Below are 16,529 nucleotides of genomic sequence, written 5' to 3' on the forward strand. Positions count from 1 at the left end.
TTTCTGATACTTTTCTTGGGTTATTGCTTATTAATCTGCATACATTAACATCATCAGTAACAGGAATGCTACCTTTTTTTACCTGAATGCTGTTTTTAATGTCTTTGGAGTTTGTGTGCGCGTGTGTGTGTGCACGCGTGTGTGTGCCTTGTCCACTTTTTACTACATGGAAAAAAATTTTCTTATATTAGATGAATGTGCTCATAAATTGCTCTAAAGTATGTGTGATTTGCCCTCTCTATTTTTTTTTTTATGAAGCTTGAATATAATAGCCTCACTTAGAAGTTAGCATGGCTCAAAAGGTATAGCTTAGCTTTTAAGAACCTCCACAGATTGGCCTTCAGCCACCTTTCCAGCCTCATTTCCTTGTCCTTCTTTGTTTACCTAATCCTCCTGCCAACGTGAACTAATCTTTGCCTTACTCTCCCGTACCCTTGCTTGTTCATCTTCACATTGTGGTTATGCTCTTCCTTCTGCCTAGGACTGCCCTTCTGCCCATGGAAATGGGCCCTCCCTTCTTTGACTATGCATGGCTCTTTATTAGTACCTGGTTTATGGCACTTTCTTGAGTCTTGAGAGACTCCATGTCTGTGTCTTGTTTGTGTACTCCAAGTTGTTGGTCATCTAGTTGGTGCTCAGTAAATAACTACTAATGGAATAATTGGAGCCCTGATGGTACAGTGGTTAAGAGCTCAGCTGCTGACCAAAAGATGAGGAGTCCGAATCCACCAGCTGCTCCCTGGAAACCCTATGGGCCAGTTCTGCTCTGTCCTGTAGGGCTGCTATGAATCCAAATTGACTTGATGGCAATTTTTTAAATTTACTACAGAAGATGCTGTGTGCTTTATTTCCACAAAATCTTTTTCTAGATGAATTATTCAGAATGTAGCTGTTTCAGTATTTTTTGAACCACCTTCTATGATAGTCAGAAAAACTAAGAGCAGATAGGGTGGGCATGTTACTTAGAAGGACTCCAAACCCACCAAACCAAACCCACTGCATCCCGTGAATTCTGACTTAAATAGTGACCTGTAGGACAGAGTAGAACTGCCCCATAGGACTTCCAAGGCTGTGAATCTTTACGGAAGCAGACTGCCATGTCTTCCTCCTATGGAGTGGCTGGTGAGTGCCAACTGCTGACTTTCTGGCTTGCAGCCAAGCACTTTAACCACTGTACCACTAAGGCTCCTTAAGTAGGACTGCCACTTAGGAAATAACCAACCCTCTGAGAATCCTGAATCTCAGCCTTGCCTGCCTCATAGTGTGACTGACAAGAAACCGTCTCTGAGAAGTCATAAACCAAGAGTTAGACTGGATGCTGACTCCAAGAGAACTTGAAATAAGCTTTGAAGCAATAGGAGGAGCGGGAGGAGGGTGATAATGCTGTGAAGAACTTTCCGGGCTGGTGTAGGAAAGCTTTATGGTGCTTTTTGTTGGTTTCAGTATCTTCAGTCAAACTATTTCCCAGGGATGAAAAGCGGAAAGCCTGAGTGGCTAACCTTTTCTGCACACGAAAACCAGAATTATTACTTATCTTTGTTCCTGTACATAAGTCTTTCGCTCTTTTTTCTAGCCTTTTTGGACTTAGCTGTTTCCTGTTTGTTACTGTTAGTAGTTGTCCTTGAGTCTATTCTGATTCATGGTGACCACATATATGCAGAGTAGAACTGTGTTGCATAGGATTTTCAAGGCTGTGTGAACTTTTGGAAACAGATTGCCAGGCCTATCTTGCCAGGAGCCTCTGCGTGGGTTTGAATTGACAACCTTTTGGTTAGTAGTCAAGTGCTTAACCCTTTGCACCACCAAGGAACTTCTCTGTTTTCTATAAACCAAAAAACCCAAACCCGTTGGTTTTGAGTCCATTCCAACTGACAGCGACCTTATAGTACAGAGTAGAACTGCCCCATAGGGTTTCCAAGGAACAGCTGGTAGATTCGAACTGGTGATAGAGAGCTATAAACAAATTCTCGAGACTAAGCATTGTTGGCAGTTAAATGGCCATCTCTGCACACTGGAGCATGCACATGGATTAATTAAAGGAGTTAAGCTCTCCTGTTAGCAGAGCTCTGGTGAGGGCATTGTGGTGGCGAAGGAAGAGAAGAAACCTGCAGGGAGGAGCTCATCAGCATTTCCAGAGGAGGAAAGAAAGAAGAACACTTAAAACTCCCTTGGTATCTTTAATTTGAAAATTTCAAGGAATCCTGGTTCTCCAGAGAGAGAGGGACAGAGACTTCCTGGCTGAGGTGGTCGCAGGAGCTGTGGCTTGGCAGGCCGCCTTCTGCACTGTGGGCTCCCGCTTGGCAGTCACGGGAGAGATGTCGGAGAGGCCCAGGGCCAGCTGCTGCTCTCCAGGAGTGCAATGCTGTCTTACCGACTGTATCTTTTCTTCTAGACTGATCAGAAGAATGGATTTTAGAGAGGCTTACTCTGACACATGCTCTGCTGTTGGACTTGCCGCCAGGGAAGGAAACGCCAAAGTCTTGAGGAAACTGCTCAAAAAGGGACGGAGTGTTGACGTTGCTGATAACAGGGGATGGATGCCCATCCATGAAGCAGCTTATCACAACTCCATGGAGTGCTTGCAGATGTTAATTCATGCAGGTAAAGTGAATACAAGGCGCGGGAGGCTTGGCCTACAAATCGGATTAGTAAAACATTAAAAAAAAAATGGCAACAAGACTTACTAACAGTAGCGTTTTCTTCCTTTTCAATAATTGTCAAACAATTGCCTGCCTTTGTTTACTGAGGATGGTAAGACTGCCTACCTTGGGTTACCTCAGTATGGTGTGCAGGTGGGTATCTGTAAGCGAGGTGGAAGTGCTTCTGCCTGCCCTAGTTTTACTGCCTGAGCTAGGTGATGTGGCAAAATAACCTGCTGTTTCAATTTCAACATTTGATAGTCACTGGTCGTGTTTACTCTTTTCTTCCTTTCCCAAACAAAAGGAGCAGTATTGCTGAAATCAAGGATGTGTCTTGTTTGAAGTAGTCATTTTTTTTTCTTTTCAGTTTTTTTTTTTTAATTTGGGAATCTTTCCAATTACCTGGACTTTGTATTGGTAGTACATACCCTTTCCGTATCTTTCAGAAGTTAATAAAATAATTAGGAAAAATATTTATTGCCTTGGTTAACAGATTGAGAGAGAGAGTGTAGTATGGGCTTTGGGGTCAGATGAGATCTGGGTTCGAATCCTAGTTCCTCTCCTTACTGGTGAGTAACCTTTGGCAAGTTTCTTTTTTGTAAAATTGGGTTGATAATACCAATGTCACATGGTGGCTATAAAGTTAAAAGAGCATGCTTTAACCTTTTCGGATGATTTTAGTTCAAGAACACTGACCAGTCCTGAATGGTAGCTGACTACTTTGTACAAGGTCCAGCTAGCATCGAGGTACATGAGAGGAGGTATTTTAAAATGATGGTGAAGTACAAATGTTTTCTAGCCTTGAAAAGTGAAGTGAGGTCTCTTCTGCTTAATGAGAATAGCATTCTTGTTCCAATATCAGTTAACTTGGTATTAAGGGTGAGTCTTAAAGGTTTTCAAAACAAGGTTTGAGGTTCGAGTTCACCCAGAGGCACCTAGGAAGAAAGGCCTGGCTATCTACTTCCCCCCCAAAACCTAGCCATTGACAACCCTCTGGAGCAGGATTCTACTCCGAAACACACGAGGTCGCCGTGAGTCCGAGTCGACTTGATGGCGGGTGGTTGTTATCAACGTTTTAACTTTGTATACTTCTCGAACCGGCAGTTTCCCTTCTGAGACACCGTCCTGTAGAAATGCTCGTCCACTGCCCAGAGACGTATGAGGATGGCCACTGAGACGCTGCTTAGACTTGTAAAACCTCAACGTACGAAATGTCCATCAAGGGAAGGATGGTTCAGTAAATTACATTCCACGTATACTATGCGATACCGCGCAACAGTGCTTTTACTCAGAATGAGATGGGAGGCGTTGCAGAGTTCTGAGCAGGAGAGATGATCTGACTTAGATATTTTTTAGAAATCTCTTTAATATATTGAAATTCCACTGTGGTGCCTCTGGGTGGACTCGAACCTCAAACTTTGTTTTAGCAGCTGGGTGCTTAATGATTTACATTACACACCCCACCCCAACCCATTACACAGGTACTCCTGAAATGTTGATCCAAAACCAAACGAAACCTCTTGCCGTGAATCGATTCCAGCTCATTCCTAGCAACCCTATGGGACAGAGTAGAGCTGCCCGTAGGGTTTCCAAGGAAGCAGACTGCCACATCTTTCTTTTGTGGAACAGCTGGTGGGTTTGAACCACTGACCTTTCTGTTAGCAGCTGAGCGCTTAACCATTGTGCCACCTGTAATCCTACACTTAAACTATGCAAGCATTTTACCGTATTTCTTTGTAACATCTTTCTCTATTTTTTTAACACAGTTCAAAATTTAGTGACAGAATTCTATTTTTGAGATATTTTGCTAATGAGGATTTTCCCGTTTTGCACGGTAGTCCCTACAAAACTTTTAAACCTTACTGCTTCCAACAGATTTGAGAGACTATTCCTGTAATTCATTACTGTCCAAGGTTTTAAAAATTACTCATTTCATTTTAAATCCTACTTAAAGTTGGATTATGGTGTTCGTTGGAAATTTTTTAAGTCCATGACCCTAGTGGCCTTAAACCCCTTGAAAATTAAAGATTGGATATTAGCATTACTAATTGAACAAATGGCACTTTGGGAAAATAATATGAAAATCCCATTCAGTTAATTAAGCAGTTAATTTACATAGCTTAGAGACCTCTTAGAATTAAGGATTATAGAGTAGAGGTACTTAGTAAATGACAATGAACTATAACTGTTTTAGAAGTGTTTTGAAATGGACTACAGTTAATCCTCTGTCAATTTCCAGATTTTTTTCTTTGCTTGTTACAAAATCATACTTAATCATAATGCTTAGCCATTGAGTCTGCGTTGGTTTTCTATTTTGTAAAGTTGCAGAATTACTATAGAGAGTTCTCCTTTTACCCCTCACCCTGTTACCTCTGCCGTTAACATATTCTGTTGGTATGCTACATTTGGAGCCCTGGTGGTGCAGTGGTTAAGAGCTTGGCTGCTAACCAGCAAGGTGAGCAGTTGAAATCCACCAGCTGCTGTTTGGAAACTCTATGGGGCAGTTCTATTCTGTCCTGTAGGATTACTGTGAGTTGGAATCGACTGGATGGCAGTGGGTTTTATGGCACATTTGTCACAACTAAGGAACCCGTGTTGCTACATTGCTATTTATTAGACTCCACACTTTATTCATATTTCACTAGATTTTCCCTAATATCCTTTTTCTGTTTTATTTTCTGTACTCAAGAGGTGGGAATTAAACTCCACCACTGTGAGCAGGAGAGTAACTACATAGATTACTTGGATTTTGTCTGTGTGGAGTCCCTGGGGAATGCGAACGTTTAACGTGCTCTGCCGCTAACCAAACAGTTGGAGGTTTGAGCCACCCATATGTACCTCAGAAGAGAGGCCTGGAGATCCACTTCCAAAAAACCTGCCATGTAAAACCCTGCGGAGCACAGTTCTACTCTGACATACATGTGGCCGCCATGAGTCAGAATCGACTCGATGGCAACTGGGTTTTTCTTCTTTGTGGGAAATGTTTTTTGTCTTCCATTTATTTGTTTATTCAGTCATATATATCCATTGATTTGTGGATATTACTTTATGCTTTAGGTTATAGTCCAGTACTACATTGTTTATTTTATTGTCAAATTATTCTAACTTTAGCCATTGGTTACCCCTTCAGGTTGCTTCCAGCGTCCCTTTGACATGCCCCTACTGTTTTGTTTTGTTTTGTTTTTTTTATTAACTTTTATTGAGCTTCAAGTGAACGTTTACAAATCAAGTCAGACTGTCACATATAAGTTTATATACACCTTACTCCGTACTCCCACTTGCTCTCCCCCTAATGAGTCAGCCCTTCCAGTCTCTCCTTTCGTGACAATTTTGCCAGCTTCCAACTCTCTCTATCCTCCCATCCCCCCTCCAGACAGGAGATGCCAACGCACTGTCAAGTGTCCACGTGATATCATTAGCTCACTCTTCATCAGCATCTCTCTCCTATCCACCGTCCAGTCCCTTTCATGTCTGATGAGTTGTCTTGAGGGATGGTTCCTGTCCTGGGCCAACAGAAGGTTTGGGGACCATGACCGCCGGGATTCCCCTAGTCTCAGTCAGACTATTAAGTATGGTCTTTTTATGCGAATTTGGGGTCTGCATCCCACTGATGTCCTGCTCCCTCAGGGGTTCTCTGTTGCACTGCCTGTCAGGGCAGTCACAGGGCAGTAGTCGATTGTGGCCAGGCACCAACTAGTTCTTCTGGTCTCAGGATGATGTAGGTCTCTGGTTCGTGTGGCCCTTTCTGTCCCTTGGGCTCTTAGTTGTCGTGTGACCTTGGTGTTCTTCATTCTCCTTTGATCCAGGTGGGTTGAGACCGATTGATGCATCTTAGATGGCCGCTTGTTAGCCTTTAAGACCCCAGACGCCACATTTCAAAGTGGGATGCAGAATGTTTTCATAATAGAATTATTTTGCCAATTGACTTAGAAGTCCCCTTAAACCATGGTCCCCAAACCCCCGCCCTTGCTCCGCTGACCTTTGAAGCATTCATTTTATCCCGGAAACTTCTTTGCTTTTGGTCCAGTCCAGTTGAGCTGACCTTCCATGTATTGAGTATTGTCCTTCCCTTCACCTAAAGCAGTTCTTATCTACTAATTAATCAGTAAAAAACCCTCTCCCACCCTCCCTCCCCCCACCTCGTAACCACAGAAGTATGTGTTCTTCTCAGTTTATACTATTTCTCAAGATCTTATAATAGTGGTTTTATACAATATTTGTCCTTTTGCCTCTGGCTAATTTCACTCAGCATAATGCCTTCCAGGTTCCTCCATGTTATGAAATGTTTCATAGATTCGTCACTGTTCTTTATCGATGCGTAGTATTCCATTGTGTGAATATACCACAATTTATTTACCCATTCATCCGTTGATGGACACCTTGGTTGCTTCCAGCTTTTTGCTATTGTAAACAGAGCTGCAATAAACATGGGTGTGCATATACCTGTTTGTGTGAAGGCTCTTATTTCTCTAGGGTGTATTTCGAGGAGTGGGATTTCTGGGTTGTATGGTAGTTCCATTTCTAACTGTTTAAGATATCGCCAGATAGATTTTACTGTTTTGTTTTTTGAACAATTTTTACTTTCTGGTCCTACAAGACGCTCCAGGTTTATCTTGTATATTTCCTGCCCAACCCTAGAATCAGCCATTCTCCAAGGAACTCTGGTTTCTTTCTTTCTTTTTTATTGGAGAACGATATTCAAAACCAAGATACAGTCACCGGCTGTGCTCACTGCTACTGGAGTGTCAACGTTTCTAAGCCCTTTCATCAGACAGTGATGGGAAGTATGTATGTATAGTAAGCCATGTATTACACTCATCCATGTATATATACATACCACTAGTTGCCATTGAGTCGATTCTGACCCATGGTAACCCTATGTGGGTCAAAGTAGAACTGTGCTCGATAGGGTGTCTTCCGAGACACCTGTGGGTGGACTCTGACCTCCAACCTTTCAGTTAGCAGCCGAGCACTTTACCATTTGCACCATCCAGGGACTCCTGTTATATACGCGTTGTTGTTTTTTGTTAGGTGCAGTGGAGTTCAACAGAATGAAACGTTGCCCAGTCCTGTGCCATCCTTACAGTGTTTGAGACCATTGTCGCAGCCCCTGGTTATGGCACCTGTAATTATTTCCATATCTGTACCTCTTTGTCTGTGGTGTCTGGACTCTAACCCAGTACCACGTGCTTCATTTTAGCCTTATTCCTTTGCAACCTCCCTCTCCAACAGTGAGAAACCTGGCTCCCACTGTCTACCATCCATTTTCTTATTTGTTGAATCCTGTTATACAGCATGTATAGTGGTTTCAGAATTGTTAATCAGCCCTCTGTGAGAAATAACTTTGCCAACTAGATTACAGTGTTTGTGTACTTCCTTTTCTCTTTAGTCTTACAGCTTCTAGTCAGAACATCATTTTTCAAAGTTACTTAAGTTTGGACTTTTATCTTACCATACTTTAAACTTGAAAAAAAAAAAAAAGCCACTGCCGTTCGAGTCGATTCCGACTCATAGCGACCCTATAGGACAGAGTTTCCAAGGAGCACCTGGCGGATTTGAACTGCTGACCTCTTGTTTAGCAGCTGTAGCACTTAACCACTACACCACTAAACTTGAAGACATGGCTTAATGTATAGTAAGTCTAGGCTCCCCTCAGTGCTTACTTTGTTTATGTTTAAAATTCTTTGTTATTCTTACCTGCTATGCCCTATCTGTTTGAATCACTTTACCAAGTGTAAACCAACTAACCAACCCACCAAACAACAGCTCAGAAATTAGAGAGAAGAGAAAATATGTGGGCACGGTTGTATTAAAAATACCAAATAGCTGTTTACACCACGACCCCTGTAAGAAATTTTTCTTGATTTTCCAGGCAATTTTGAACTTACTTGGAGATATTACATTTAAGAAAATTAAGGAATTTAAGAAAATTCCTCTTGGAATCTTTGCCTTTTGAGCCCAAGAAATAAAAGTGATAATCTTTGAGTTGATTTTTTTTTTTTCTTCCATAGATTCATCTGAAAACTACATTAAGGCAAAGACTTTTGAGGGCTTCTGCGCGTTACATCTCGCTGCAAGTCAAGGACACGGGAAGGTCATACAGGTTCTTTTAGAAGCTGGCGCAGATCCGAATGCAACCACTTTAGAGGAAACCACGCCACTGTTTTTAGGTGAGGTACGCTATTTTTGGCAAAGATGCAATTTTTAAGTTTTTTTTTGCTAAAGAAATAGCTCGACTTGCCTCTGAACTTTTTGTACTTATAGGATGTTCTTTTGGTATGTTTCTCTTTGATTCTGAAACTGAAAAGGTATTTTTAAGTTTCCCCATTGTTTTCCACTCTTAGGTAGTAACTTCAGGGAACAGCTTGTAGTGTTTATTTAAAGGTGTCACATCTGTTGAGCTGTAGTCACCACCATTCTTTTTCTCAGTGCGGTTCTGAAGACCAGGTAGTGCTTACATTGGAGCGTTTGTTACAAGGTTACCTGTGTGTATTTTATGTTTGCTTTTTTTTTTTTTTTTTACTTAGCTTTAAGAAATTAGAAAGCTTTTATGGAAGAAATCACCAGCTAATCCTTTAATGTCAGTTAATTTGCTAGCTATATGGATCACTGTTCGGACTTCGTCAGTTATGGACTATTTTTTAATCCCTTCAGGACAACAGCTGAATTCTAAATGGCACACGTACCCTGGTCTTGTTTTTCTCCTTGCCTCCCCCTGTCCCTTGCACCCCATTCCTCTTCAGGGCCCTTGTGGCATGTAACATTCAGTGGAACATGGGAAAGTAAAGACAGTAAAACATTTGGTATAGACTCAGTGTGTCTGGACTACAGTTTTGATCTTGTCACGTGTAATTTGTACGTTTATTTCCTGCGTGTTTCACTTTCCTCACTTATAAAATGAGAGCGATAGTAGCTGCGTATTCTTTGTTATGGGGTTGAGAATAAAATGAAATGTTTGTGAAAGTACTTTTTTCTTCCTGAGTTTAAAATGCATATTTTAAAAAAATTATGTACACTAAAATTCACCTTTTTGGTCTATGGTTCTGTAAGTTTTGACATATGCATAAAATTGTGTGGTGGCCATGATAGTTAAGATCTAGAACGTTTCCATCAGTCTCCAAAAGTTTATTGTTCCCACCGTCTGTGATCCGCTTTCTGTCCAGCTCGCCCTCTGATAGTCACTGACCCGCTCTCCTCTCTGTAGCTTGCTTTTTCCAGAATGTCGTGTATATGTGTGTGTGTGTGTGTGTGTGTGTAAGATAATACAGTGTGTAACCTTAGAGACTGGTTTCATTCATTTCGTAGAATGCTGTTGAGATTCATTTATGTTGCTGTATGTATTAATAATTCATTTTTTTTTATTACCGAATACCATTTTGTTACATGGATATGCCACAGCTAGTTTATCCACTCACCGGCTGAAGGACATTCGAGTTGTTTCCAGTATTTGGTGATTATGAATGAATCTGCTATAAACATCTGCATACAGGTTTCATGTAAATAGAGGTTTTCATTTCTTCTGGGTGACTAGGAGTAGGATGGCTGGGTCATGTGATAAGCATATGTTTAACACTGGAAAATAGTTTAGAAGTTTCTTACAAAGTGGCTCTGACATTTTCTAGTCCTTCCAGTCATGTTTGAAAGTTTCAGTTGCCCCACATCTTTGCCAATACTTGGTATTGCTGGTGCTTTTTTTTCTTCCCTTTTCCTTTTTTGTCATTCTAACAGGGGTTTAGAGATCTTGTGGTTTTAATTTGCATTTCTCTAATTGCCAGTAAAGGATCCCTGGTGGCCCAGCAGTTAAGGGCTTGCTGCTAACGGAAAGGTTGATGGGTTTAACCCACCCAGTGACTCCATGGGAGAAAAGACCTGGTACTCTGCGCCCATCAAGATTACAACATAGAAAACCCTATAGGGCGGTTCTGCTCTGTCCTGTCGGGTTGCTTATAACTTGGAATTCACTCAATGGCAAAGGGTTTGGTTTGGTTTGGGTTATATTTCCAGATATAGTTGTGATTTTTTTTATACTAACAAGGGAAGAGTTGCTAAGAAAATTCAAACTCGTGAATAACTTTAAATCGCTTGTTTTTGGTAATAGAATTTATTTAGATTCTTTGGTGTAAAATTTACTATCCTAATTCTGTTTTGTATTGACTAATACAAAAAAAAATTTTGGTACAAGCAGTGGTTCTAAGCCCAAGGAGATGGGCCACATGTAGTACTTTTAAGTACACAGGTACTACATCAGTTGTGTTAGATGCTTGTTTGGAAGTAGATAGGGTATTTCAAAAAAAGAAAAGAAAGGAAAAAGTACAGCCCTAGCTTTTGGAAGAACATAATGTAGAAAAATGGGCTTATGACTCTTTAGTTACGACCTGGGTTCCAGGTGTCTGCTCTGCCCTGTAAATAATCTGAGAAGCTTTGGCAATTTGCTTTGCTTACCTGTGTCTTTTCTACCTCTTTTAAATGAGCATAGTGATCCAAGCCTCAGTCTTTAATGGGAGAGATTCTTTTGTTAAAACAAAATCCAGGATAATTCAAGATTTGTAGCAAACTAATTTTTTTTTTTTAATCTCTAGGCAAGGAAGAGTAGCTTGCCCAACTGGACTTAAAGTAAGAAAGGGGGGCCAACCATTTGGTATAGGTTCCTTCCCCATCTGTAGAGTTGTGTCCAGAAACTGTTCTTCACTGAAACTTTAGAGTACACTGATACCTTCTTCCCTAAGAGAATCTATATTCCCTAGGAAGCTGTGAGACCTGTCCTGATGGCCCTCTTACCACCTAGACTGTTGCCAGATGCTAGAGAATATAAAACCAGAGGATCAGGAGTAGAAAATGAATACAGAACTATGAAGGCTTCCTAGGTTACTGAGAAAGTTACTGACATCAGTGATGCGTTGGGTATGATTATGATTGAACTTGAGGCTGAATGCAGGGAGTTAGAAAATCTACTGCTGTACCATCCGTCATGGGGACATCTTCCTTATACAGATGCGTCAAGATTTTAATAAAGTTGAGCTTTGGAAGGGAACTCTTCAGTTTGACTGAAGTAAGAATCAAAATGAGAAAACCCTACCAGAAAGGGGAAATTCAGGAAGCTTCTCCCTGTTCTCTTCCCACCTGAAAATTGTCCTTCCTGAACACCTTTCTGCTAACATGCAATTTAGAGCTTTATGTCTTAACAGGAAACCCTCGTGGTGTAGTGGTTAAGTGCTACGGCTGCTAACCAAAGGATCGGCAGTTCGGATCCGCCAGGCACTCCTTCAAACTCTATGGGGCAGTTCTACTCCGCCCTGTAGGGGTCGCTATGAGTCAGAATCGACTGAGGGCACTGGATGACTGGGTTTTGTCTTAACAAGAAGTCTGCCCCCATATTTCTTTTCTCTACCCTTGCCTCCTCCTGTCCCTCCTCCCTTTCCCTGGCCCTACACACACAAACACACACACGCACACGCACACACACACACACACACACAGACACAGTAAATATTCTAGGGATAGATTTGTAAAAAGCTACTTTGGAAATGAGAATATACTTACAAATATAGTAGATTGTAAGTAAAAATCCAGCTCATTATTTAAGAACTAGGTTTTCCTCTTATTTTGTTTTATAAAACAGTGTTAATAAATTAGAGGCTTAAATCCAACCCAATGTGACTTCATAGAACAATTGTCATGGGAATTGCACAGCATGAAGCTTTGGCTTTTGATAGGTTGTTTTTTGTTCCTGTTCTGTTTTTCTGAGTCTTTGCTTATTCAGTGTAACCTTCAGTATTAAACACAGAGGTAATCTTTAGTAAGAACAAACTGTTTTATAAACAGCATTGCAGGAGGCTGCCTGTGTCAATATTTAACTATAAAATGTGTCATACTTGAGCTCATACAACAGAGCCTTTAACTCTGACACTGCTAATATATTCCAAAATATGACAAACCACCAGAGTTTTCATTTTTACTACTATCTTCATGGATCAGTGATAAGGGTATTTTTTGAAGTGCTAGGCATTTTGAGGTTTAACAGTCGTATGTATTAATATATATTAAACTTTATTTTCGGTATTATTTTTGTAAACTGAAAGATTAATCATCTCCCTCAGGGATTGTAACAATAAGTATTTTTACTTGAGAATATATCAGTTCTTCCCCCACGTGTCTGTCAGTTTGTCGTACTGTGGGGGCTTGCGTGTTGCTGTGATGGTGGAAGCTATGCCACCAGTATTCAGATACCAGCAGGGTCACCCATGGAGGAGAGGTTTCAGCTGAGCTTCCAGACTAAGACGGACTAGGAAGAAGGACCCGGAAGTCTACTTCTGAAAAGTATTAGCCAGTGAAAACCTCATGAATAGCAGTGGAACATTGTCTGATATAGTGCTGGAAGATGAACTCCCCTGGTTGGAAGGCACTCAAAAGATGACTGGGGAAGAACTGCCTCCTCAAGGTAGAGTCAACCTTAATGATGTGGATGGAGTAAAGCTTTCAGGACCTTCATTTGCTGATGTGGCGTGACTCGAAATGAGAAGAAACAGCTGCAAACATCCATTAATAATCGGACCCTGGAATGTACAAAGTATGAATCTAGGAAAATTAGAAATCGTCAAAAATGAAATGGAATGCATAAACATCGATATCCTCGGCATTAGTAAACTGAAATGGACTGGTATTGGCCATTTTGAATTGGACAATCGTATAGTCTATTATGCTGGGAATGACATCTTGAAGAGAAATGGTGTTGCATTCATCGTCAAAAAGAACATTTCAAGATCTATCCTGAAGTACAGTGCTTCAGTGATGGGATAATATCCATACACCTACAGGAAGACCAGTTAATACGACTATTATTCAAATACACGCAACAACCACTAGGGCCAAAGATGAAGAAATAGAAGATTTTTATCAGCTGCTGCAGTCTGAAATTGATGGAACATGCAATCAAGATGCATTGATAATTACTGGTGATCTTAATACAAAAGTTGGAAATGAAGAAGAAGGATCAGCAGTTGGAAAATATGGCCTTGGTGATAGAAACAATGCTGGAGATCGAATGATAGAGTTTTGCAAGACCAACGAATTCTTCACTGGAAATACCTTCTGTCATCAACATGAACAACGACCATACACGTGGACCTTCTCAGATGGAACACACAGAAATAAATTGACTACATCTGTGGAAAGAGACGATGGAAAAGCTCAATATCATCAGTCAGAAGAAGGCCAGGGGACGACTGTGGAACAGACCATCAATTGCTCATATGCAAGTCCAAGCTGAAACTGAAGAAAATCAGAGCAAGTCCATGAGACCCAAAATATGACCTTGAGTGTATCCCACCTGAATTTAGAGGCCATCTGAAGAATAGATTTGACACATTGAACACTAGTGACCAAAGACCAGACGAGTTGTGGAATGACATCAAGGCATTATACATGAAGAAAGCAAGAGGTCGTTGAAAAGACAGGAAAGAAAGAAAAGACAAAGATGGATTTTGGAGGAGACTCTGAAACTTGCTCTCGAACGTCGAGCAGCTAAAGCAAAAGGAAGAATTGATGAAGTAAAAAAACTGAACAGAAGATTTCAAAGGGCTGCTCGAGAAGACAAAGTATTCTAATGACATGTGCAAAGAGCTGGAAATGGAAAACCAAAAGGGAAGAACACGCTTGGTGTTTCTCAAGCTGAAAGAACTGAAGAAAAAATTCAAGCCTCGAGTTGCAATAGTGAAGGTTTCTATGGGGGAAATATTAAATTACCAGGAAGCATCAAAAGAAGATGGAAAGAATACACAGAGTCATTATACCAAAAAGAATTAGTCGATATTTAACCATTTCAAGAGATAGCATATGATCAGGAACTGATGGTACTGAAGGAAGAAGTCCAAGTTGCTCTGAAGGCTTTGGCAAAAAACAAGGCTCCAGGAATTGATGGAATATCAATTGAGATGTTTCAACAAACAGATGCAGCGCTGGAGGTGCTCACTCATCTATGCCAAGAAATATGGAAGACAGCTTCCTGGACAGCTGACTGGAAGAGATCCATATTTATGCCTATTCCCAAGAGAAGTGATCCAACCGAATGTGGAAATTATAGAACAATATCATTAATATCACACGCAAGCAAAATTTTGCTGAAGATCATTCAAAAATGGCTGCAGCAGTGTATCGACAGGGAACGGCCAGAAATTCAGGCCGGTTTCAGAAGAGGATGTGGAGTCAGGGATATCATTGCTGATGTCAGATGGATTCTGGCTGAAAGCAGAGAATACCAGAAGGATGTTTACCTGTGTTTTATTGACTATGCAAAGGCATTCGACTGTGTGGATCATAACAAACTACGGATAACATTGCAAAGAATGGGAACTCTAGAACACTTAATTGTGCTCATGAGGAACCTTTCCATAGATCAAGAGGCAGTTGTTTGGACAGAACAAGGGGATACTGATTGGTTTAAAGTCAGGAAAGGTGTGCATCAGGGTTGTATTCTTTCACCATACCTATTCAGTCTGTATGCTGAGCAAATAATCCGAGAAGCTGGACTCTATGAGGAAGGAACGGGGCATCAGGGTTGGAGGAAGACTCATTAACAACCTGCCTTATGCCGATGACACAACCTTGCTTGCTGAAATGGAAGAGGACTTGAAGCACTTACTAATGAAAATCAAAGACCACAGCCTTCAGTATGGATTGCACCTCAACATAAAGAAAACAAAAATCCTCACAACAATGAGCAACATCATGATAAACGGAGAAAAGATTGAAGTTGTCAAGAATTTCATTTTACTTGGATCCACAATCAACGGCCATGGAAGCAGCAGTCAAGAAATCAAAAGACGCATTGCATTTGGTAAATCTGCTGCAAAGGACCCCTTTAAAGTGTTGAAGAGCAAAGATGTCACCTTGAAGACTAAGGTACGCCTGACCCAAGCCGTGGTATTTTCAATCCCATCATATGCACATGAAAGCTGGACAATGAATAAGGAAGACCGAAGAAGAATTGATGCCTTTGAATTGTGGTGTTGGCGAAGAATATTGAATATACCATGGACTGCCAGAAGAACGAACAAATCTGTCTTAGAAGAAGTACAACCAGAATGCTCCTTAGAAGCAAGGATGGCGAGACTGCGTCTTTCATACTTTGGACATGTTATCAGGAGAGATCAGTCTCTGGAGAAGGATTTCATGCTTGGCAAAGTGCAGGGTCAGTGGAAGAGAGGAAGACCCTCAATGAGGTGGATTGACACAGTGGCTGCAACATTGGGCTCAAGCATAACAATGATTGTAAGGGTGGCGCAGTGTTTCATTCTGTTGTGCATAGGGTTGCTATGAGTCGGAACTGACTCGATGGCACCCAACAACAACAACAATAACATTTCAGTTCTTGAAAATATGAGTTTGAATTTCCCCAGGTCAAAAGTATGGAGTTCACTAAAAGTTATGTTTCAAAAGTGCTAATTTGATAGGAAACCCTGGTGGCATACTGATTAGGTACTATGGCTGTTAACCAAGAGGATGGCCATTCGAATTTGCCAGGCGCTTCTTGGAAACTCTATGGGGCAGTTCTTCCGTGTCCTGTAGGGTCAGTAGGAGTCAGAATTGACTCAGTGGCAGTGGGTTTGGTCTTGTTTTATTCTTATATAGATTTGTTTACTGATATAACTTTTATTAGTCATTTTATATATTACATATGTCACAGCCTCCTATGTTTTAAGGCAGTATCTTAATTTCCTAATCTAAGCAGTTATGAAACTAAGCTATTTATTATCTTATGTTTGTTGTTGTTAGGTGCTGTCAGGCTGGTTCTGACTTACAGCGGCTCACTGTACGACAGAACAAAACACTGCCCAGTCCTGCGCCATCCCCACAGTCGTTGCTACGTTTGAGCCCATTGTTGTAGCCACTGTG

General features: G+C 41.0%; 1 protein-coding gene across 2 annotated transcripts in view; it reads left to right on the forward strand.

Moving 5' to 3' along the window:
* Window positions 1-16,529, forward strand: part of ASB3 (ankyrin repeat and SOCS box containing 3) — a 119,252-nt gene that overhangs the window by 26,407 nt on the left and 76,316 nt on the right. For both annotated transcript variants that reach the window (XM_064277094.1, XM_064277093.1), the window contains exons 2-3: window positions 2,393-2,601; window positions 8,651-8,809. In XM_064277094.1, the coding sequence (XP_064133164.1) occupies window positions 2,406-2,601; window positions 8,651-8,809 (355 nt within the window). In that variant the 5' untranslated portion in view covers window positions 2,393-2,405. The remainder of the gene's footprint in view (window positions 1-2,392; window positions 2,602-8,650; window positions 8,810-16,529) is intronic.

Source organism: Loxodonta africana, chromosome 26, assembly GCF_030014295.1.
Source record: "Loxodonta africana isolate mLoxAfr1 chromosome 26, mLoxAfr1.hap2, whole genome shotgun sequence".
Taxonomy (NCBI): Eukaryota; Metazoa; Chordata; class Mammalia; order Proboscidea; family Elephantidae; genus Loxodonta; species Loxodonta africana.